Source organism: Protopterus annectens, chromosome 1.part0, assembly GCF_019279795.1.
Source record: "Protopterus annectens isolate FY-2018-M chromosome 1.part0, PAN1.0, whole genome shotgun sequence".
NCBI lineage: Eukaryota > Metazoa > Chordata > Ceratodontiformes > Protopteridae > Protopterus > Protopterus annectens.
This window is the reverse complement of record NC_056725.1, coordinates 1,802,346,798-1,802,368,372: the sequence shown is the minus strand read 5'-3', so window position 1 is coordinate 1,802,368,372 and position 21,575 is coordinate 1,802,346,798. Positions and strand designations below refer to the sequence as shown.

Sequence of the window (21,575 nt, the reverse complement as noted above, 5' to 3'; positions counted from 1 at the left end):
TGCATGATCTTTGCTCTGGATCAGTATTCTTCATGACACCAATGTGATCATAACCTCTGGCCATATGTATCCTTACCACTTCTCCCTTTCATAATGGATTAAGTGTTTTACTGGTCTTATCGTAGTAGAACTTCTGTAGTAGGTGTTTCTTCAACAGATTGGCTTTCACTGATCTGTTCTTGACTTATGGAACCAACAATTGACTACTGATTGGTAATGTGGTTCTGGTTTGTCTTGACAGAAGTCTCTGAGCAGGTGAACCAAGATGTTTATCACAAGCAACATTTCTGAGATTCAAGAAAACATCACTATTGTCTCAGACATCTCCGGTAACTGCTTTGCACTGCGCGTTCTGCCAAACCATTTGACTGTGGGTACTCCGAGCTTCTTGCGACATGAGTAAAGTCCCATTCTTCTGCAAATCTTTTGAACTGTTGGCTTGTAAAGAGTGTGCCATTGTCAGAAATAACTTTGTGCAGACTTCCATGAACAGCAAAATGATGCTTCATCTTAGTAATGACAGTACTAGATGCTAGGTTAGCAAGTAAGTTAATCTCGATCTTGCAGTCTGGCTGGAGCAGAATGCATTGGCATTCTCAGGATTGTGACTAATGGTTGGTAGTCTGTTTCGATCTGGATAGGTCTACCATAAACAGTCATGGAACTTAGAAGATGCAAACGTAATTGCCAAAAGCTTTCTCGATCTGGGCATACTGCATCTCAGTTTGGGTAAGAGTTTTCAATGAGTAGGCAACAGGTTGATCCTCTTGTAGAATGACTGCACCAAGTCCAAATTTCAAAGCATCACAGGAAGTGTAACTGGTTTGTGAACATTATAATATTTGAGAGCAGATGAACTAGCAATTCTGTTTTATGCCATCAAAATGCACTTTTTGTTGCTCTAACCTAGACCAGGATACATCTTTGTCAGCTGTCTGAGTAGTTCTGAAAGCTGGATCAAGTCTGGAATAAACTTACCTAGGTAGTTGACCATGCCAAGGAAATGTTGCAGGGCTTGAACATTGTCTGGAGCTGGCATCTCAACAATAACTGTTTGTTTTGAAGGGTTTGGTTGTAGGCCTGTACCCGTGAATAAGTGACCAACGTAAGGAACTTCTTGTAGCTTGAATTTGCATTTCTGTGCATTGAGCTTAAGATTCACTGGACATGCCCTTTCTAGAACTTTTCTGAGGTTTCTGTCATGTTCTGCTTCATCATGACCTCCTACTAGTATGTCATCTACTGTAATAAGCACAAGGTTACCCGGAAATAATTTGCTGCATCACACTTGAAAGACTTCACTTGCAGAATTTATCCTGAATGGTATTCTCAAAAATCTGTATCTGCCAATTGGAGTACCGAATGTAGTGAGCAACGAGAATTTTTTGTCAAGCTGAATTTGACAAAATGAACTCTTAGCATCCAGGACAGAAACAAAAGTGGCATTTGGCATCAAGGCTGTGACGTCTTCGACTGTGCACATTGGATGATGGTCTTTTTAGTGCTTTGTTCAAATCTCGTGGATCAATACATATTCTGATATCATTTGAGCTTTTCTTATGAGTTGCCAACCTAATTCGCAAGAGTTGAGGCATTCTACAAACCAAGATAGTAAACATACTTTGCAGTGTGGCTTTCATGCCTTAGAAGCATCTTGCAGGGCTGCTGTCATTAACTCTGTACTGAGAAGGCATGCGTGGCTGAAGGAACAAATCTTGCCAGACCATGTTGAAGCAAAATTACTAGATGCTCCGTTAAACCAGGAGCGTTTGTTTGGCACAAAAGCAGAAGTTGTTCTTAAAAAGATGGAGGAAAAAGCTAAATCTATGCAAACTGTTAAACATTTCTTACAGGTACAACCACCTAGATTCAATAGGTATTGGCCTTCAAAAAATTGGTCCTTTCCAGACCCTCTCGGGCCTCCTCAATCCAAGCCCAGGGGCAGTAGACCACCAAGACTACAGTCTCAGGTTATGCAGAGATCTAAGCTATGGAGTGCTCCCACCTCAAAAACAGGGAGTGGTAAGCCACCCCCTTATGGAAAATGTTAACAATGACTTGTCTAGCATTCTTTCCAGCCATGCCCAAATACTTGCACCCCTAGGAGGAAAACCCCCCCTGCATGCTAAAAAAATGGGATGTCCATTACCCAGGACCAATGAGTCCTAAGCATTGTATCCCAGGGATACGGATTCTTCTTCCACTCCCTGTCATCCCCAAGTGGGGTGGCAGACCTTACTTCAAACCAGTGGGCAGAGGCTCAAAAGCAAGTACTTTCTCTTCTCAGTATCAGGGCTATTCAACCTGTTCCAATAGAAGAAAGGGGACAGGGTTTCTATTCCAGACTGTTCCTGGTGCCCAGAAGAGAGTTCATGGTGCCCTGTCCTGGATCTGTCCATTCTCAACACCTCCCAAAAATTCAAAAGGCTTTACACCACAACAGTTGCTTCCTATGCTAGCCAAGGACTCCTGGCGAGTCAACCTAGACTTAAAAGAAGCTTACATGCACATCCCCATAAGGGAATCTTGCAGGAAAAATCTACGTTTCAGGGCATGCTCTATGCTCTTATCAGTTCTCTGCACTTCCCTTTGGCTTATCTACTGCGCCCCGGGTATTCACAAAGTGCCTGCCTCCGACCATTGCATACTGCAGGCAGAGAAATATTCAAATTTACCCATACTTGGACTTTTGCTTGATTCAGGCAGACTGTCAGGAATTGCTACTTCAGCACCTGGCATTTGTTAACAGACTTCCAACTTCTCTGGGGTACACCATCTACGAAAATAAATCACATCCGGTGCCCAGCCAACAGATTGTATTCCTGGGAGCTAGCTTGAACACAACTTCCCAGATAGAATTCCTCAATCCAGAAAATCAGGTTCATTTGACAAACTACTTCAAACTAATGGCCACCAAGACCCAGCTATCTGCAAAGAAAAATACTGCAAGCCCTAGAGTTCATGGCCTCATGCATTCTACTAATTCCATATACAAGATTGCATATGAGGGCACTTCAATGGTGCTTACAAAGTCTCTGGTGTCAACAATCTCAGGACTTGGAAACACGGATTCCTATCATTCCTTCTCTAAGGGCAGAGTTCTTTTGGTGGGCATAGGCTTGCAACCACAGCAAGGGACTTCCTTTTCACTCAACCCCTTGCCACCCAAAACCTGACAATAGGCGCATCAGTCTATGCATCGGGGGCTCACATGGCAGGCTAATACATTCAAGCCAAATGGAGCCCAGGACAAATTCACCTGCACATCAATCAAAAAGAAATGTTAGCTGTACAGAATGCTCTGACAGCCTTCAAATACCTTATCCTTCCAGGACAGCTCTTGATAAAGACAAACACCACCACATTTATGTGATACATAAACAAGCAGGGAGGAACTCATTCCTACCCACTTTGCAGATTAGCCATGGCCGGGACACAGCCTTGAGCAATCAAGTGCACCTGCAAGTTCAATTCCTTCCAGGTAAACAAATTCACTGGCAGGCGACTTGAGCAGAAATTTACTGGACCCACATGAGTGGAAACTGGAACCCAACTCATTCAAACTTCCAGTCAACAGTTGGGGGACACCAGAGCTGGACCACTTTGCCCCCCCCCCCCAAACCATCAGTTGAGCAAATTTTGCACCCAAAATCCCCACAGCCAAGCTTGGCGAGTGGATGCCCTATCCTTTGCATGGGAAGACCTCTCAATTTATGCCCTTCCCCCTCTGCTCCTCCTCTCAAAAGTACTACTCAAGATCAAGCAGGATAGACCAAGGACAATCCATATTGCACCAGACTGGCCACACCAGCACTGGTACCCACTCCGGCGCAGTCTGACAGCAGTGCCACCCTGGTATCTACATTAGACCCCCTCCCTGCTGTCCCAGCAGGAGAGACAGATTCTGCATCCTCAACTGCAAACTATGAACCTTGCAGCCTGGCTTATTCCCTGAACACACCACCAGCAACCCTCAGCAAATGGGCTGGAGGTAATCCTTGGGTCCAGAAGGCCTAGTACTAGGAAATCCTATTCAGAAAAATGGAAAAGATGCTGTTCTTGGAGCCAGTCCCTAGGAAAGGACACTGCCGTGCCCCCCTTACCACTAATTCTAGATTACCTAGCAGAGCTGCTCCACAAAGGCTCTTCCTTTTCATCATTTAAGATTCAGACCTCGGCCTTCTCAGCTCATTACAATACGGAGCCACCTCTCTTTTCTCACCCTGTGATCCTACAGTTCCTGAGAGGAGCTAACTATTTAAGACCCCCCAAGGAGAGCTCCCACCCCTGCCTGGGACCTTAACTTTGTACTAGTGAAGCTCATGCTTCCCCCTTTCGAACCTGCTGCTACAGCAGAGTTAAAATTCCTCTTTGGAAAAACAGCCTTACTTCCAGCCATCACTTCAGCAAGAAGAGTGTCTGAGCTACAGGCACTAATGGCTGTGGACCCCTTCCTCATTTTCCAGGCTGACAGTGTCTCCATCAGGACTAACCCATCATTTATGCCAAAGGTGGTATCCAGTGGGGCTTTAAACCAATCCATCCATTTACCAACCTTTTTTCTTAATCCTCTGAATGAAGGGGAGAGGATCCTGCACTCCTTGGAAGTGCACAGACAGCTCAAGTTCTACCTTGACAGGACTAAGCCTTTCAGAAAGTCTGACCAGCTGCTAGTCAGCTTTGCTACGGGGCAGAGGGCAAGGCCATTTCAAAGCAAACCATTTCCAAATGGATAGTACTCTGCATCCTTTTTCTGCTATAAACACCATGGGAAAACCTACCCCACAGGGGATCGGAACTCATTCCACCAAGGCTACCTCAACATCTACAGCATTTCTCAGGGGAGTCCCTACCAGGGACATCCTGGAATCTGCAACCTGGTGTTCTGTACACACCTTCACCAAGCATTACCACTTACCGGACCTTTCTAAATCCAGATCTGGATTTGACTCAGCAGTCTTACAAGGCCTGCTAGCCAGCCCTAATTCTTCTTGACTGCCTCCACCCTTACTCAGCTTTGGGAATCAACCCAAGTGTGATGACTGTAACAGTGAAACACGAAGAACATAGTACAGGTGTGTACACTTACCATAAATGTAGATGTTCGAGTGTATTCACTGTTGCAGTCCCGGTTACCCTCCCTCCAGACCCTGACTTTTCTAGAATTTCTATCTATCCTCTTTTTGGCTATATCTTATGGCCATGGTATTTAATTTTTACTGGAGGTGTTCCACACCATGTAATTGCTTCCTATTTTGGGGGCTCCTGACATCTGGGGCAAGAAAAACTGATGTAATGGTGTCAGCTGCATGTTTTATACCCCAGACGTCTTGACATCATGGAAGAGGTGACAGTATCAGATGCAGAAATCCCAAGACTCTGGTATTCGGGCCGACTGAGGGCTTACCTGCAGGCAGATAACCCAAGTGTGATGACTGCAACAGTGAATACACTCTAACATCTACATTTATGGTAAGTGTACACAACTGTACTTTCTTGTATCTGTCACTCTCTCACACAATATTTGGTACTTCAAATACACTTAGTTTAGATTTTGATATTCATTTTCTGGTAATTGCTTTGACAGGTGACCATATTAAACCTAAATAAGGCCTTAGTTACATCTAGATAATTCAGATTCCACGTGCTGCCAATTCAAAACGTGTCAGCTCAAAAGAATCATTTCCTTAGTTAGATACATTTGCTCCCCCAATATTTCTGGCAGAGTACTCTGTAGGGATTTTTTTTTTAATCTGCCAACTCATAACATTCCCAAAGAACATGTTCCCAGTTGTGTCTCTTCCCCATCAGACCTGCAATCCTGCATTTGCTATGAATTTGTGGAAAATGTTTTTGATGTTTACTATGCAAACACTTGCAAGGAAAAATCTGAAACCTTATGGACTTTGTTGCATACTTTGGAGCTATACACGTCTTCCCATTGTTCCCTTGTAAACTGCTTTTCCAGTCTCTTCTAACCCCCTCTGAGTCTTACAGTTGTCATGCAATTGCCCCCCCCCCCCTTAACAGGAGCTACTGTTCTAGATTTGACTAAAAACCCTACCAGGGCAGATCTTTCACTTAGGACTCTTATATCCCTTTGTCTTTGCCTGTACCCTGATATCAATGCCTGATAAGGAAGGCAGTCTCTAACCTGTTAGGACATATTCTTAACTTTCTGTGTACAGATAGCTTCACGGTAAAACAAGCACACTAAGTGAAAGTGGGAGAGGGACTGAAAACTACTTTGTCCTGAGGGTTCCATACCATGCCCACCTGAAGGACTGCTGTGAGTTAGTTAATGGAATTGACTGGTACTCCTCACAAGGTCTAATCAGGCCTGTGTTTGTGCTTCCAAGCAGGTAATCCTAAAGAGACGACAAAAAATGAACAAGAGGAAAGCAGATTCATTTTAGGAAACTCATGTAATTATAAAGCACTGTATCTGCATATTCGTTTTAGTTAGAGTTGCTGTCTGTTTTTAAGGAAGTAGTTATATGCTACATGCTTCATGATTACTGCAAAAGAAATGTGATGACTTTGCTTTTCTGTTCTAGGCTGTTTTACCAAATGTAATGTTAGTGAAATATGTCTGTTGCCACTTTGTCAGAGTCATGGCCGGGAAAAACAAACAGCCATGCATTAGTCAGTGGAATTACTTGGTTAACAAGTAAACTCTTTACCCTTCTTATCTGATGTCTGTCCATGAGGGAGCATGCCGGGTCATAATTAGTGATCCTTGGTGCTGAACATTAGCAATCTCTGGATAAAAATGTTTCATCTAGTGGAAAAAGTACTACAGCATGTATAGCTAGCTATACGGTTATTTGATGTTTTTTTTCCCCACAATGTGAGAGGTTCCTGACTGAAATATGTTAATATTTGTGTGTGCATATTTTGTATGCATCGAACATTGTGGGGGATACTTACTTGAGCGTTAACAGAATTCCAAGAAGTTCAGAGCAGGAGTAATTGTTTCTGACCTGATGGTGGGACAACCTGAAGACATTAGTAGCTGGTGAGGGGTCCAAAAATATAGCTGCAACTGCCAAGACGAGAAGCTCATACTTCATGCAAAACAGCATTAAACTTTTTGAAAAGTAGGGGAAAAAAAACAAGCTTGGTGGCTACTTAGCAGTTCTTGTTTTGTTTTGTTTTTAGCTAGTGCTTTGCTGTAGAACCCTCACAGAGGGCATTTTAGATAAATTGAGGGAAATCCCTACCAATACAGAGTCTATATAGTAAAATCAGCCACATGCCGTAGAGGGATATAACCCTGACTGTGGTGCAAGTGACCTGTGTTAACATCATGAGATCCAGTAGGAGGGGACCCAGGGAGGATGGGACTAAGTGACCACTTGGTGGCTGACCTGCTCTGCGAGGGGAGGAGGCAGCTTGGTTCACTATATAGGGTGAGACCTAGTGGAGCTTTTGCTGTTGCTGTGAGTAATACTAGTAAGCTGAGGGGAATGTTGAATGCAGAGGCACACTTCCTAGGGGACTGTGGTAGTGGGCTCATTAAAGCCACCGAGGGGTAGGGGTGCTCTGAAAGTTGAAAATGTAGGCAATCTCCACAGGACCCTCAGGATGGCTTGCTCAATACCACCCAACTCATTCCATGAATCAGGAAACTAATTGGGACCACCCAGTCAAGAATGAGTGGTCCATAGGGCTTTTGACCCAGTCCAGGAGAGTTTGGCTTCTTTGGCCCCAGAATGAATGGGCCATTTGGGTGTCAGTAGTGGAGCCAATGGGCAGTGACCTGGAGGAGTAAAAAGACTATAACAGACCTATAGTAAAATTTAGCTAATGAAAACACAGCGGGTGGTATGTGAAATTTGATATTTTATGACACTGTTAAATAATATATTTTATCATCTTTTGTGTATCAGGCACAGAGGATTAAGGCTATGAGCTGTTAAGAGCTGCTTCCTGTGGTCCAGGATTTCATTTCCTCAGCCCCATTTGTCTACTTGTGCAACTGAGGAAGCCACTTAACCGGACAGGACTCCCCTGACTGAGTCTGGTAAAGGTCCGTGGAAATCAGTACTTTACCTCAGTTAACAGTTACAAAAAAATTATTTTGTTAAGGAGTCATGCCACCGTACTATACATGGCTATATACTGCTTGTCTCTGGATCTCTGACTACCTTGTCAATGGATGTGCATAATGTATACTGAGTAGGAGTAGTCCCTAGTTTGTGTCCTGATTTTCAGAGTTTGTTTTTCCCTATTCTGTTCTGTTCTGTGGAGGTTGAGCAGTATAAGGAGGATTACTAATTGCTTACAGTTGAAGTGGTCTTAAGCATGGCAATTGTTTTTTTCTCAGTAGTTGATGCAAACCATGGTTTTTAGCAGGTAGTTAGACAGCAGGCTCTAAATTGCTTACATTTAATATGCATTTTGGAATGTTGAGGTTCCGTAGACTTCCACTTGGTATTCCATCATCATCAGAGGTGTTTCAAAGAACTATTGACTGAAGTAATTGAAGACTTGCAAGGTTTTGAAATTATAACTGATCTGTTAGTGGGGCAAGCATGAGAACATGACAAGGTAATGATTAAGGCACTGAATGGATTAAGACTTTTAAGTAAGTTATGCTACAGTAAATGTAAAATACGAGTGATGTGTCTGAAATATGTGGACAATATTCAAACACTGGAAGAACTGAAAAATCTAATCCTGAAGAAAATTTGTGTGGTTTCACAGATATCAAAGCCGGAAGACTAGTAGGCATTTACAGACATTTGTAGGAATTAGGCAGTATCATGCAAAGTTTGTGCCTAGGAATTCTGAGGAAGGTATGCATCTAGGACATTGCTCAAAGAAAGAAGCAGCCTAGTAATGGAGCTATTAGTAGAAATGATCATAGTTTGCCACAAGTGCTCCAGCATTGAAATATGCTGTATAATCATGAGTTAACCAGTTATGTTGCTGGCTGATGTCAGTCAGAATGATGTAGGAGTTCTGATCCTAGAGGAGAGAATAGACCAGTTGCCTGTAGGTTAAAAGCATTTGCAGAGGTAAAAAAATAAAATGCATTCATACAATAAAAATATTAGAGCTGGATGCTGATGTGAAGAATCCTGTGATTCTTTGATAAAGACGTTCAGGTAGAACCAGACCACAAACCATTGTAGAACACATTTAAAAATAATTGTTCAAGACACTTTCTTGATTGCAGAATATGCTATTTTACCTTCAGAAGTATGATCTAAAAATTATGTACAGCTGAAACAAGGAATTATAAACAGCATATGTTTTAAGTAAAGCATATTCACTACATGCCGAAGCATAAAAAACTGCTAGGGGAACTTTATACATTTGGGTATTTCCAGCCATTGAAAATAGTACAACATTTAAGAGATGTACTCACTGATATAGAACTAAGATTATTAACTACTAAAATAAGTTATAGTAAGAAGGTGACCTTGGCTAAAGCCTCCATTAAAGAAGGGAGCAGGATTATTGCATATGTGAATGATTGGAAAAGACAATGGATGACATAAGTGTAAAGAAAAATATTTGGGAAGTAGTAAAAAAAAAAAAAAAAAAAAAGCAGGCACTGTGTTGGCCTTTGTGAGAAAAGGCAGAATGTCCATTTATACCATTAGAGTAACCCAGTTGGGGACAGATTCGGGCCATTGGTAGGGTTGACTAGGGAAGAAGATATGATGAATCAGCCAATAGCTTGCTGCCTTTTACAGGGAGAGGGTATTGGGGAAACCCAGTGCCTCTGTTCCCTCTGGAGACGAGAGACCTTACAGATCATTGCCTTGCATTTCAGGATTTAGCAATGCCATTGCTGTTTCCACATTTAGAGGTTGGCCGTGTGACTCCCTAATGGATTCATTGCTTCCTGGAGCTACAGTTAAATTACTTTAAAGATCAACTCTCCGTGTAGTCAAGGAACCCAGCCAGCAAAGGGTGTATGTCAAAGGTTACGTATTAAGCAATTAGGGGATCCAGGTGTGATTGAGGAGGATGCAGATACCCGAGGAAGCAAAAAGAAGCTCCCTGGGAGGTGAGAGAGAAGAATAAAAACAAAATAACCAGTTGTGTATCATAATTATTGGGTAGATGGAATAGATAAGAACAGGAAATTGCAAAGGAGAATGTAAAGAAGTTATGTTAATACAGTGAAAGAGTGTCATGGAAGGGTAGCTAAAGGAATGTCTTGGAAAGATGAATGGAAGTGGGCAATACCTATAGTTATAGGTTTAAGGAAAAATGGTGCAACAATACTGTAGGGCTGTATAGAAATCTGAACGCAGAACATATCAACAGGGTTGGAGTGGCGAGGCTGAGTGTAGAGAAAATAAATGGAGAGGAGAAGGTGGAGGTTGTTTGTGGATTTAGGAATAGGAAGTTGTGAGAGAGAAAGAGTTAAGTGCTGGTAATAAGAAATGGGTCTACCAGTGCTCAAACCCTCCTTGAAAACTTTCCATTCTCAACTTTTCCTCAATCTATGTACTTCTCTCTGTAATACTCACATAAGTACTCGTCTGATTTGATTAAAAAAAAAAAAAAATGATTTTTGTACTTTATATTCCTTTCTACTTAACTAATATATGTACAACCAGTTATCTGTATAAGATTTAGCTGTGTTCGACTTGTATAAAATCTATACTAATGTACTTAATTATACTTGTATGTACTGGAGCTTTTCTCCCCGGGCCTCTGCTGAAAAAGGGCCTTGGCCCAGTCAGACATTCCCGGTCAACAAATGTAAAATAAATAAATAACAGAAAAGTGAAGATGTGACTTGATGGTAGATTCACTCATAGCATATGGAAATAGGGATGTCAATGCGATTCGCCTGTCATAATACAACATATAGTATTAAAACTGTGAATGTTAAAATGAGTTAGCATATTTGTGTATTAAATGCAAAAAAAGGGTCTGGGTATTAGAGGGAGATGTTGGGGAATAAATGTGTATAGGGGTAAGAACAACACTGAGGAAAAGAGTAGCAAAGTGTTGTGCATCGTTACATGTTGAAATAGGGACGCGTAATGGGGGGTGCAGAGTGAAATGCTACTTAAATAGAACTTTTGGAGTATATAGATTGTATGTACTGATGTTTGGTGTACCTTTATTTGGGAAGGATGCTGTATGCGAGTTATTAAAGAGGAAAATGAAGTAGAACAAGGAGTGAAGTGCAAGGGGGAAATGCATCTGAAAACGTGCAAGTTTTCTATACCTTATTAGAAGTATATTTATATTGTACAGGTTATCATAGTTATGAATTAATAAGTTTCAGTAAGCTTGGAGTTAGTATGGAGAATTTTACAGCTGCTGCCTTTACTCAGAGGATTATTTTTGGATGTTGATCAGATCATCAGATGTCCGTGAAGGCAGTACTTTAAATGATTTATGTATTTCCACCCTGCAATAATATGATAACTTCCAGATTGTGGTAATTGATTACCCTGCTGGCCTACTTTAACCGTAAGTGTTAATATCTATCCATTACTACTTACCAACTGTTTGTCCAGATCAAACCAGCTTTATTCTGCACTTAATGTTTTTACCCCCACCCCAAGTCCCCCTGTAACTTATGGGGGGGGGGGGTATATGTGGCCTTTTATTGCTGTAAAATACATGTAGATTTTTTTTTTTAATTTATCCAAGTTGATATTGTACCCCTTTTGTTGTTTGTGATAACACAGAGAATTTTGATTGGTCTGTCATTACCGACTTGTGTTCAAGCCACAGATGTTAAGAAGTTCACCTTTAAAGTGAATAACAAAGAAATGATCAATCAGGTCTATGAATGATTTAGCACCCGGTTCCCCACGATCATGCTGTGCAGTGCTGGAGAGAGGCAGCCCCCTTCTGTCCATGCTCCGACCCAATGATGAGCAGCGCTCCTCACCGACCTTGCAGCCGGCTATCCCTGGCCAACTGGAGATCCGCAGCAGTGTGGTATCATTACGTTTAAGTGGGATTCTGACTTGGAGGCATTCAGTCATAATCCCACAGATGGTAGCTTCGCACCATTGGCTCCTCAGCCAAATACATACACTAAATGTCAGAACCTGTGATTCCTCTCATACTGAGCAGGATTACTTTTGCAACAACACATTTAAAACTAACCTGTCTCACTGCTGTCTTATCCCAGCTCACATTAACTATTAGTGGGTGAGCAATCCAACGCTTGGTGAATTCTGCTTCACAATGATAGGAAGAGCCGACATTGAAGGATCAAAAAGCGACGTCGCTATGAATGCTTGGCCGCCACAAGCCCGTTATCCCTGTTGTAACCTTTCTGACACCTCCTGCTTAAAACCCAAAAAGCCAGAAGGATCATGAGGCCCAGCTTTCACGGTGTGTATTCATACTGAAAATCAAGATCAAGGAAGCTTTTGCCCTTCTGCTCCACTGCAGGTTTCTATCCTCCCTGAGCTCGCCTTAGGATACCTGCGTTACACTTTGACAGATGTCCTTCAAGAATGCAACTGCAGTCCTTACATATGGGTTGTCCTGCCTCAAGCAGCCCTTCGGTCAGCTGGATTCCAAAGTCTGGGTCCGGCATCGGCTGATGTCGCCTCTTCCCCGACGTCAGAGCAACTGGGGTATAAAAGCATCAGTCGACGCCATCTTCTTCAGTCTTTTCTTGCCGCACGGTGCCCGAAGCAGAAGCAGTTCGCAAGTGCCGGTTGGTCAGCTCCTGTGTTTTCAGTTACCGAAGTCATCAAAAAGCTAAGTACCCCGTTGGGGAACCTTTTCTTGCCTCAGCCGATGTCAGATAAAACTGCAAAAGTTAATAACTAACTGTTTGTCTTGTGGTAAACAAATACCTCATAAGGACTTCCATTCTTACTGCCTTCCCTGCCTTGGCCCAGACCACGACGTCTCGGCCTGTGCGGCCTGTGCTTGCTTCAATAAGCGCACTCTCAGGTGCCGGGCAGAATTTGCTGTAGACTTTTTTGGGGAAAATTACTCCTATATCATGCCGTCGGAACAACCGACATCTCTTATTTCCAAAAAATGGAAGGACCGGGACCGACATTCTCTGCCCGCGACTTCCACCGACACCACGCCAAAACCTACCGCAAGTGCATTGGTCTCCTCGGAGGCGGTAATTCAACCGCTCCAGACCAACGACACCGCTTTACCGCACACTTCGGTCCCGGAGGCTTCCTCGGTGCCGGTTGTTGATTCTCCTCCTGAAACCGAAACCCAAGTTTTGCCTGACACCATACCGGTGGACAAAGTTACTCCTGCACGTGGGGCAGCTAGGCCTCCGGTGTTTATGTCCATCAAGGCCTACACACGTGCTAAGGCTGCCAACCAGGCTGAGTCTCTCCCTTCTAAATCCTTTTCTCAGGGTCCCACTTCTGATAAACAGATCTTGACTTTAGCTGCAGATCTTATTTCATTACTCAGAGGCTCTCAGGCTCATCCAGACAGAGGTTCTCAGCCGCCTACAGATAAAAGGCCTAGGGTTGAGCAGACAGATACCTTTTCCTCAGATGAAGCCTCTGGCGACTCAGGTCATTCAGATTCCCAGGAAGAATCCTTCCAGGCCTACGAGGATTCTGATGCTGATGAATCTATTCCCTCTGCCTCTCCTCCTGAGGATATTTCTTTCGGGGAAATTCTCCACTCCATGAGAGAGCATTTTCAGTAGCAGGGCCAGGATTTCTCCGACTCCAGGAAAAGGCTTCGTACTTTCCTTAAGTTACCCCAGCACAGGCCTTTAGCTATTCCACCTGTGTTAGATGTATTGGATGATGTGTTCTCAGACTCGAGTGCTTCTCCTGATTCTCTCCCTCCTGCTCCTGTCAAGCCAGACAGATATTACAGGGTTCCTGAAACTCATAAACTTCTCTTTAAGGCCCACTCTGTTGACCTAGAAACTATTTCCCAGGGGCCCAAGGGAGTGGCCACTTCCACGGCCAAAAATCCTTTGCCCGCTGACAGGGAATCTAGGTCCCTGGAGAGGTGGGGCAAAAAAGTTTATACCTCAACCACCCTTGCCATGAGGGCACTTAACTGTCTTTTTCATAATGTTTCAGTATCAGGATTTCTTGATGGATGATTTGCAGAAAAATTTAGCCTCTCCTGAGCCTTTAGATAGAAAGGCCTTGCAGGATTTGGTTCATAATACTCAGCAGGTTAGCAAGCATTTTCTACAGTGTGGTTATGATGCATTGGAAGCTTCATGTAGGGCAGCTATGACAGGGGCTGTCATTCGTAAACATGCTTGGTTGAAAGAACAGGCATTGCCAGATCATGTTAAAGTATAGCTTCTAGATGCACCTCTGGAAAAACACAAGCTTATTTGGTGCTAATGCTCAGGATGTGTTGAAATCAATTGAGGAAAAGGCTAAATCAGTACAAACAGTCAAAGATTTCCTCCAGGTTCAGCCACCAAGGTTCAGCAGGAATTGGCCTTCAAAGAATTGGTCCTTTCCAGACACTGACAAGTTCCAAAGGGGAAAAAACAGGCGTGCTCGAGGTAGAGGGCAATACCGAGGCTCCTATAGGGGCCGCCAATGGCAACTGACTAATCAGAGAAGGGACTCCTATTGCTCCACAGGGACAATCACAATGACTTGACTTTGACACCGCCAACCAAGGCTCAAAGATAATCACCTTTAGGCGGAAAATTATCCTTATTTTCAAGACATTGGCACGTTTTAACAAAGGACAAATGGATTCTGGACATAATAGACAAAGGTTACAGGTTCCACTTCCATACCTTACCAACAAGACAAGGCATGCCAAACCTGCCACAAAATCAAAGGGCAGAGGCACTCATACAGGTTTCAAAGCTGCTACAAATCAAAGCAATAGAAAAGGTTCCTCCTCAGGAACAAGGCCAGGGATTCTACTCAAGACTGTTCCTTGTTCCAAGAAAAGAAAAGCAATGGAGACCTATACTGGACTTGTCCGCTCTAAACCCTTTTCTCATTGTGCCAAAATTCAAAATGCTGACGTTACAGCAACTTCTTCCCATGCTGGGCAAGGGGTCTTGGCTGGTTACTCTGGACCTCAAGGAGGCATACCTGCATGTCCCAATCAGACACAGTTGCAGAAGATACCTCAGATTTCTTGCAGGGTCAGAGCATTATCAATTCTCAGCATTGCCTTTTGGCTTATCTACTGCGCCCAGAGTATTCACGAAATGCCTGGCATCAGTAATTGCACACTGCAGACTCCAGGGGATACAAATATACCCTTACCTGGACGACTGCCTTATACAAGCAGACAACAAGCAAGCCTTGATAAGAAACTTGAACTATGTCATTCACTTACTACAGGCTTTGGGATACACAGTCAACATTAAAAAATCAAGACTACTGCCATCCCAACAAATAATTTTTCTAGGAGCCAAACTGGACACAAACTCACAAATGGCTTTTCTCACAGAAGAAAAACAAGAACAATTACCACATTACTTCAAAAGCCTAGCAAAGCTCACCCAGATGACTGCAAGGAAAATCCTGCAGGGCTCTGGGTTTCATGGCATCTTGCATTCTTCTGATTCCACTGGCAAGACTACACATGAGAAAAATACAATGGTACCTAAAAAGTTTATGGTCTCAACACAGCCACAACTTAGAAGCAATTATTCCACTCATTCCATGTCTACAAAAGGAATTTTTGTGGTGGGCACAAGCAAGCCAGCTAAACAAAGGCATGTCTTTCAACAAACCTCAAATAAGCCAAACCATTACAACAGACGCCTCAGATCATGGATGGGGGGCACACATGGAGGGCAGATGGGCAATGGGCACCCCGGGAAGTGCATCTACACATCAATCAAAAAGAGATGATGGCTGGGATTCATGCAATCGAGGCCTTCGGAAAATTTCTTCAGCAAGGTCAACTGCTAATAAAGACAGACAACAACACTGTTATGCGGTACATAAACAAACAGGGAGGCACTCATTCTTACCCCCTCTGCAGGCTAACAATGACTCTTTGGGAAAAGGCCCTGAAACTGAACATACAGTTGCAATCCCAGTTTGTTCCAGGCAAGGACAATGTTCCGGCGGACAGTCTAAGCAGAAACATCTTGGATCCGCACGAATGGATGTTGCATCCAGACATTTTTTCACAAATAACTCATGCATGGAGGAGGCCGGACATAGACCTCTTTGCCTCACACCTCAATCATCATCTGAAGAAGTTCTGTTCGAGGACACACCATCCTCAAGCCTGGAGAATGGATGCTCTCTCCTTCAGCTGGAACTCTCTAACAATCTATGCATTCCCACCTCTACCATTATTGACCAAGGTGTTACTGAAGATCAAAGCAGAACAACCGAAAGGCATTTTGATAGTTCCAGACTGGCTAAGACAGCACTGGTATCCATTACTAAGGAGCATAACTCGCACCAAGCCGTGGCCTCTGCCTCAATGGCCTCTGCTTCTGACTCAGCACAATTACAGGACGTCTCATCCCAACCTGCAAACATTACAGCTGATGGCTTGGAGGGTTCAATGACTTCTCCCCATATCTCTCTCTCCAAGAAAGTTCAAGAGATCTTACTGGAAGCACGCAGACCTTCCACCAGAAAAACTTACTCAGCCAAATGGAAGAGATTCAGCATCTGGAATGCCAGCAAGGGTCAGGATGCATCAGTAATGAGCATCCCACAGATACTAGAATACTTGGCAGAAATGCTACATAATGGCCTTTCATATTCTTCCATAAAAATACACGCTTCAGCAATTTCAGCAAAATACAACAGTGATCCACCTGTGTTTTCACACCTTTGCTAAGACAGTTTCTAAGAGGGATTAAGAATATCAAACTTCCCAGAAAACCACCAGTACCTGCATGGGACCTCAACTTCGTGCTGGAAAAATTAACTCTCCCTCCTTTTGAGCCAGCAGCATCTTCAGAATCGCAATTTCTCTCCTGGAAAACAGTCTTCCTGTTGGCAATTACCTCAGCAAGAAGAGTCTCGGAGATACAGGCCCTCATGGCAGTACCTCCATTTCTCATTTTTCATCAGGACAGAGTTTCTTTAAGAACTAATCCTTCATTCATGCCAAAAGTGATATCCAGGGTGTCTCTAAATCAAGCAATTCACTTGCCTACCTTCTTTCCCAATCCTCAAAATAAAGGAGAAAAGCTGCTGCACACTTTGGACATACACAGACAATTACGCTACTACTTGGACAGAACAAAAGCCAACAAAGTCTGACCAACTTATTTGTAGCTTACGCTGCTGGAGTACAAGGAAAGGCAATTTCCAAACAAACAATTTCAAAATGGATTGGACACTGCATCAGATTTTGTTACTCTTTCCATGGAAAAGGTGTGCCAGCCAATATCAGGCCACACTCTACCAGAGCTATAGCCACCTCCACAGCCTTTTTAAGAGGGGTGGCTACAAGGGACATTCTAGAAGCTGCTACATGGAGCTCCGTGCATACATTTTCCAAACACTACAACCTGCCTTTATATTCCAGATCCCGAGCAGGCTTTGCTTCGGCAGTCCTGCAGGGTATTTTAGCTACACCATCTTTATCTTAGATCCTACCACCCCCAGCTTGGCTATGGTATTCAACCCATATGTAAGGACTGCAGTTGCATTCTTGAAGGACATAGTACAGTTTTGTACCTACCATAAATGTAGATGTCCGATAGATATGCAACTGCAGTTAGGTTTTCCCTCACTCCTACCCCTCTGTAAATTATCCTTTTTGGGTCCACTCCCCTTTTCCAAATTATCTGGGGAAACCTGTTATGGTGTATCTGTTTATTACTGTTGTGCATGTCTGGAATTTTTTATCCAGTCTCTAATTTTTAGCCTTCTTTGGAGGGCACCTGGCATCTGGGGCAAGAAACACTGAAGAAGATGGCGTCGACTGATGCTTTTATAACCCAGTCGCTCTGACGTCGGGGAAGAGGCGACATCAGCCGACGCCGGACCCAGACTTTGGAATCTGGCCGACCGAAGGGCTGCCTGAGGCAGGACAACCCATATGTAAGGACTGCAGTTGCATATCTATCGGACATCTGCATTTATGGTAGGTACAAAACTGTACTGTGTACTGCCCCAGTCAAACTCCCCACCTGACACTGTCCCTGGACCGGGTTGCACCCGGACGCTGCGGCACTTGGAGCCAGAAGCGAGAGCCCAGTGGGGCTCACCCCCCTGCCTCGCCAGGTAAGTGAACAAACAATGAGTTGTGGTATTTTGTTAGCAGCTGAGGCCTCCCAATTATTCTACACCTCTCATGTCTCTTCACAGTGCCAGACTAGAGTCAAGCTCAACTTGAACATGATTGAAAAGACAGAATTGTTTATCTGTAGTGCATGCAACCTAACTTGCACTTGTGAATTACCAAGGTTAGAGGAAAAAATGTAGGAATTTGAATTGTTTTGCAGTTGTGAAAGGGGTAGCATGCTTGACTGCTGCCACACAAAACTGGCCACCACAGTTAAGTGTTAGATAGCAGAAAGACCTTTAAAATCTATCCAGACAGTTCATTCAGCAAAAAAGAAAAAAAAAAGCTGCGTGAACTCTCTAGGTATGTTTTTGTAGTTTCTACTTCTGTCTTTTAATGGCTGCTGTTGATACTCTAGGTGCTTAATAAAGCCAGTTCTGGGCACTTGCATGTTATATTAGTCACTAGATTCTTTCAAAAAAACTTAAGACTTTAGCATCAATGTAGTTTACAGGATAATTAAACGAAAGACTTAGTTTTAAGCATTGTTTTTTTCTTAGACATCTCAACTCTGCTTTTTTGTGTTTCTTGTATCAGATGTTGCAGTTGCACTTCCTGACAAGAAGTCCATCATCATGTACGTAACTTCATTGTTTGAAGTTCTGCCTCAGCAGGTCACTATTGAGGACATCCGAGAAGTTGAGACTCTTCCAAGGAGGTACAAAATGGAGAGTGAAGATGTCCAGTTGAGTAGCCAGCAGGTAAAGTACATTACATTCACATATTTTATCGTACTGTTGTGAACCTTTCTTTGAAAGTGGCTCACCATGCACTAGCATTCCAAGAAAAACTTCCTAGCAATATCCAAGAAGTTACCACACTTCAGCTGCAAAGTCTTTTATTTGACCTCAAAATGTCTAATTTTCATTAGATGACAAAAATAGGTTTGTTCTCAATGAATAATGAAATGTTATGTATTTTACAGTCCTTGTAAGAGAACAGCTGGCCCAATATCAAAAAAGTAAAAGCTGAAAAAATGCAACCTAAATCCCAGTTCTTTCATTTTGCAGAGACCTGTTTGACAGACATATGAAAAGGGAACTGTTACAGAAGATTTTCCCTGTCATTGTCCAAGGGAAGGCTGTATCCAAACTAGCTTAGACAAAGATGTAAAGTTAATGATCCCATAATGCATCCTTACAGCATCAACCAGTGACCATATCACTACTCTATCAGAACTGCCTAATTCATGTGACATTTTTAACTATAGGAAGTAATTATTCTCAAATGATCTAGAAAGCAAAACCTGCAGAAATATTTATGATCTGCTTGATAAGTCATGATCTCCAAGTATGCACCAGTATACAGTGTCTGATGTTTTATGCTCATCTGGGTATTTGTCTTTTCTGTTTGAAAGGTTTCATAGGTCAATTAAGCCTAAGCAGCATGGCAGCTTTGTGCTGTTTTAGTATGTTATTTGTATGTTATGAGTTGCATTGAAAGCCAGCTAATTCTTAAAGCAGTGTAATGTACAAGTAACTTCAGATATCAAAGAATTGTGATGTGTTGATTGGGTATTATTGCCCAAAACCTTTTTCTGTCCGATATTATGGAACTTTGGTTGAATTGTTAAATTTGTGCCATAAGCAAAGCCGTCTAATTACAAACTTTGTCTGAAGAATTGGGATTAAATGCTAAGGCCTGAAAGTTTTTTGACAAGACAAGTTTTCCAAACTGCACTTCATATAAATGGTAGCACAAACTGTAATTAGAACAAAATAAATAAAATAGCAAAGGTTTTCATTAGAAGTTAGGAGTTACAGTGATATCTACTTCAAAACTCCAAAATGTAGTCTTTATTTTGTTTCATTTTGAATATGGAAAGTGTTGTATTTATTTTGCTGCAGTGTAACAAAATTTTGTCTCATTTCAACAACCTTTACCCATAATATCAGCAACAGAGTTGTTCATTCTATTGACACCTTTTTCTTGGTACATTGGACATTACCTGCACACACACTGTTTTGGACATTTTTAAAGAAATACTTAAATTTTACATGCATCTCAGATTGTAGCAGTTGGAAGTTCAATTATTAGTGCTGTCTTAGTTCATATTCATGTAGGGCCTTGTATACAACCATAATGTGTTGTGAACTTCACATAATTGGCATGATTTTTGACTGTTATTAAATGTTACTGATATTCATAACTGTGGTACTAGTTCCATTTCGTAGTGGGATAAAACCATTGAATGCACCCATGATGGCCTGGGCTCTTTTAGTAGCTTAGGGGCCTGAAGATGTGGCAGTGGGAACTGAAAATGTATGGCTGATAACTGCTGACCTGTTTCACGGGGAAGTATGCCATTGTATCCACTAGCTCTGCTGACTCAATTGGAAGCCTTGTGTTCCTGTAGGCATGGGAGTTTGGTGGACACAGTAGTCTTTTTTAGGCAGAACATAATATTGTAGGAAAATGAAATGCGTGTGTGGAAGCAAGCTTCCCTTTGACATGCTGGCTGCTGTTTGATGTTGTACATCCTATTCATAAAGGGAAAAGGGTGAAATCCATTAAGCATAAAACGTGCGTGATGGGTGCCTAGGTGCTGAGCCCTTTCCTGGGCTGGTATATGGGGACTTTGAAGGTCAAGAAACTATGAAGATCAGAACTGCTACTGTTACAAACATTCACTTCAGTAGGAATAAATGGGGGTTACTTGTAACTAACAGAAAAATGGTAAATCAGAGGTGGGGCATCCATGTTCTCAAAGGAAGTACTTGCAGCGTTAAACTTGTCCAACTGTTAATGTTGCTGTACTGCGGTAAATGTAATGTCATGTGACTGTCCAGCTGTTAATGGTGCTGTACTGCACATGTAACATCATGTAACTGTCACTGTAATAGTGCTGTACTGCCAAGTTAAGGTCATGTGGCTGTCCTACTGTTAATGGTGCTGTACTGCAGCAAAGGTAAGGTCATGTGGCTGGTTGGCTAAACAGTTTTTACCCCTTCAGTCTGTGTAGACAAACATTTACAAAGATGTAAGCCACACAAAGCAGCACAGGAAACTTTTAGTGGATTATGATTTTGGTTATAAATGGTACAAAGGTCATACACTGGTTGGAGAACAGATATTACTCCCGCCTTAATGACTTGGCTCACTTAAAATGCAAATGCAATCTGCCATTTCGGTAAGTCCTGAGCAGTAACTATTTGATGATTCAAGTCCTATAGAGCACAAAGAATTAAAATAGCCATTATCAGATCATTAGTCTGTTATCCAACTAGACTTCAGATACAGCACAAAAACTGAATGTAATGTTTGGAAAGGCAGATAAAACTGCCTTCAGTTTCCTGCAGAAAGGAAACGTTTCAGATCTGAAACAGATTGGTTTGTCCACGTTGAGAGAGAATTAAGTGAGAGGTACTAAAACATTA

At 42.5% G+C, this 21,575-nt stretch overlaps 1 protein-coding gene across 2 annotated transcripts in view; it reads left to right on the top strand.

Moving 5' to 3' along the window:
• The window catches only part of UTRN (utrophin), a 4,744,936-nt gene that overhangs the window by 1,116,289 nt on the left and 3,607,072 nt on the right, over positions 1-21,575 (top strand). For both annotated transcript variants that reach the window (XM_044069601.1, XM_044069592.1), the window contains exon 9: positions 18,736-18,899. In XM_044069601.1, coding sequence (XP_043925536.1) covers positions 18,736-18,899 — 164 coding nt within the window. The remainder of the gene's footprint in view (positions 1-18,735; positions 18,900-21,575) is intronic.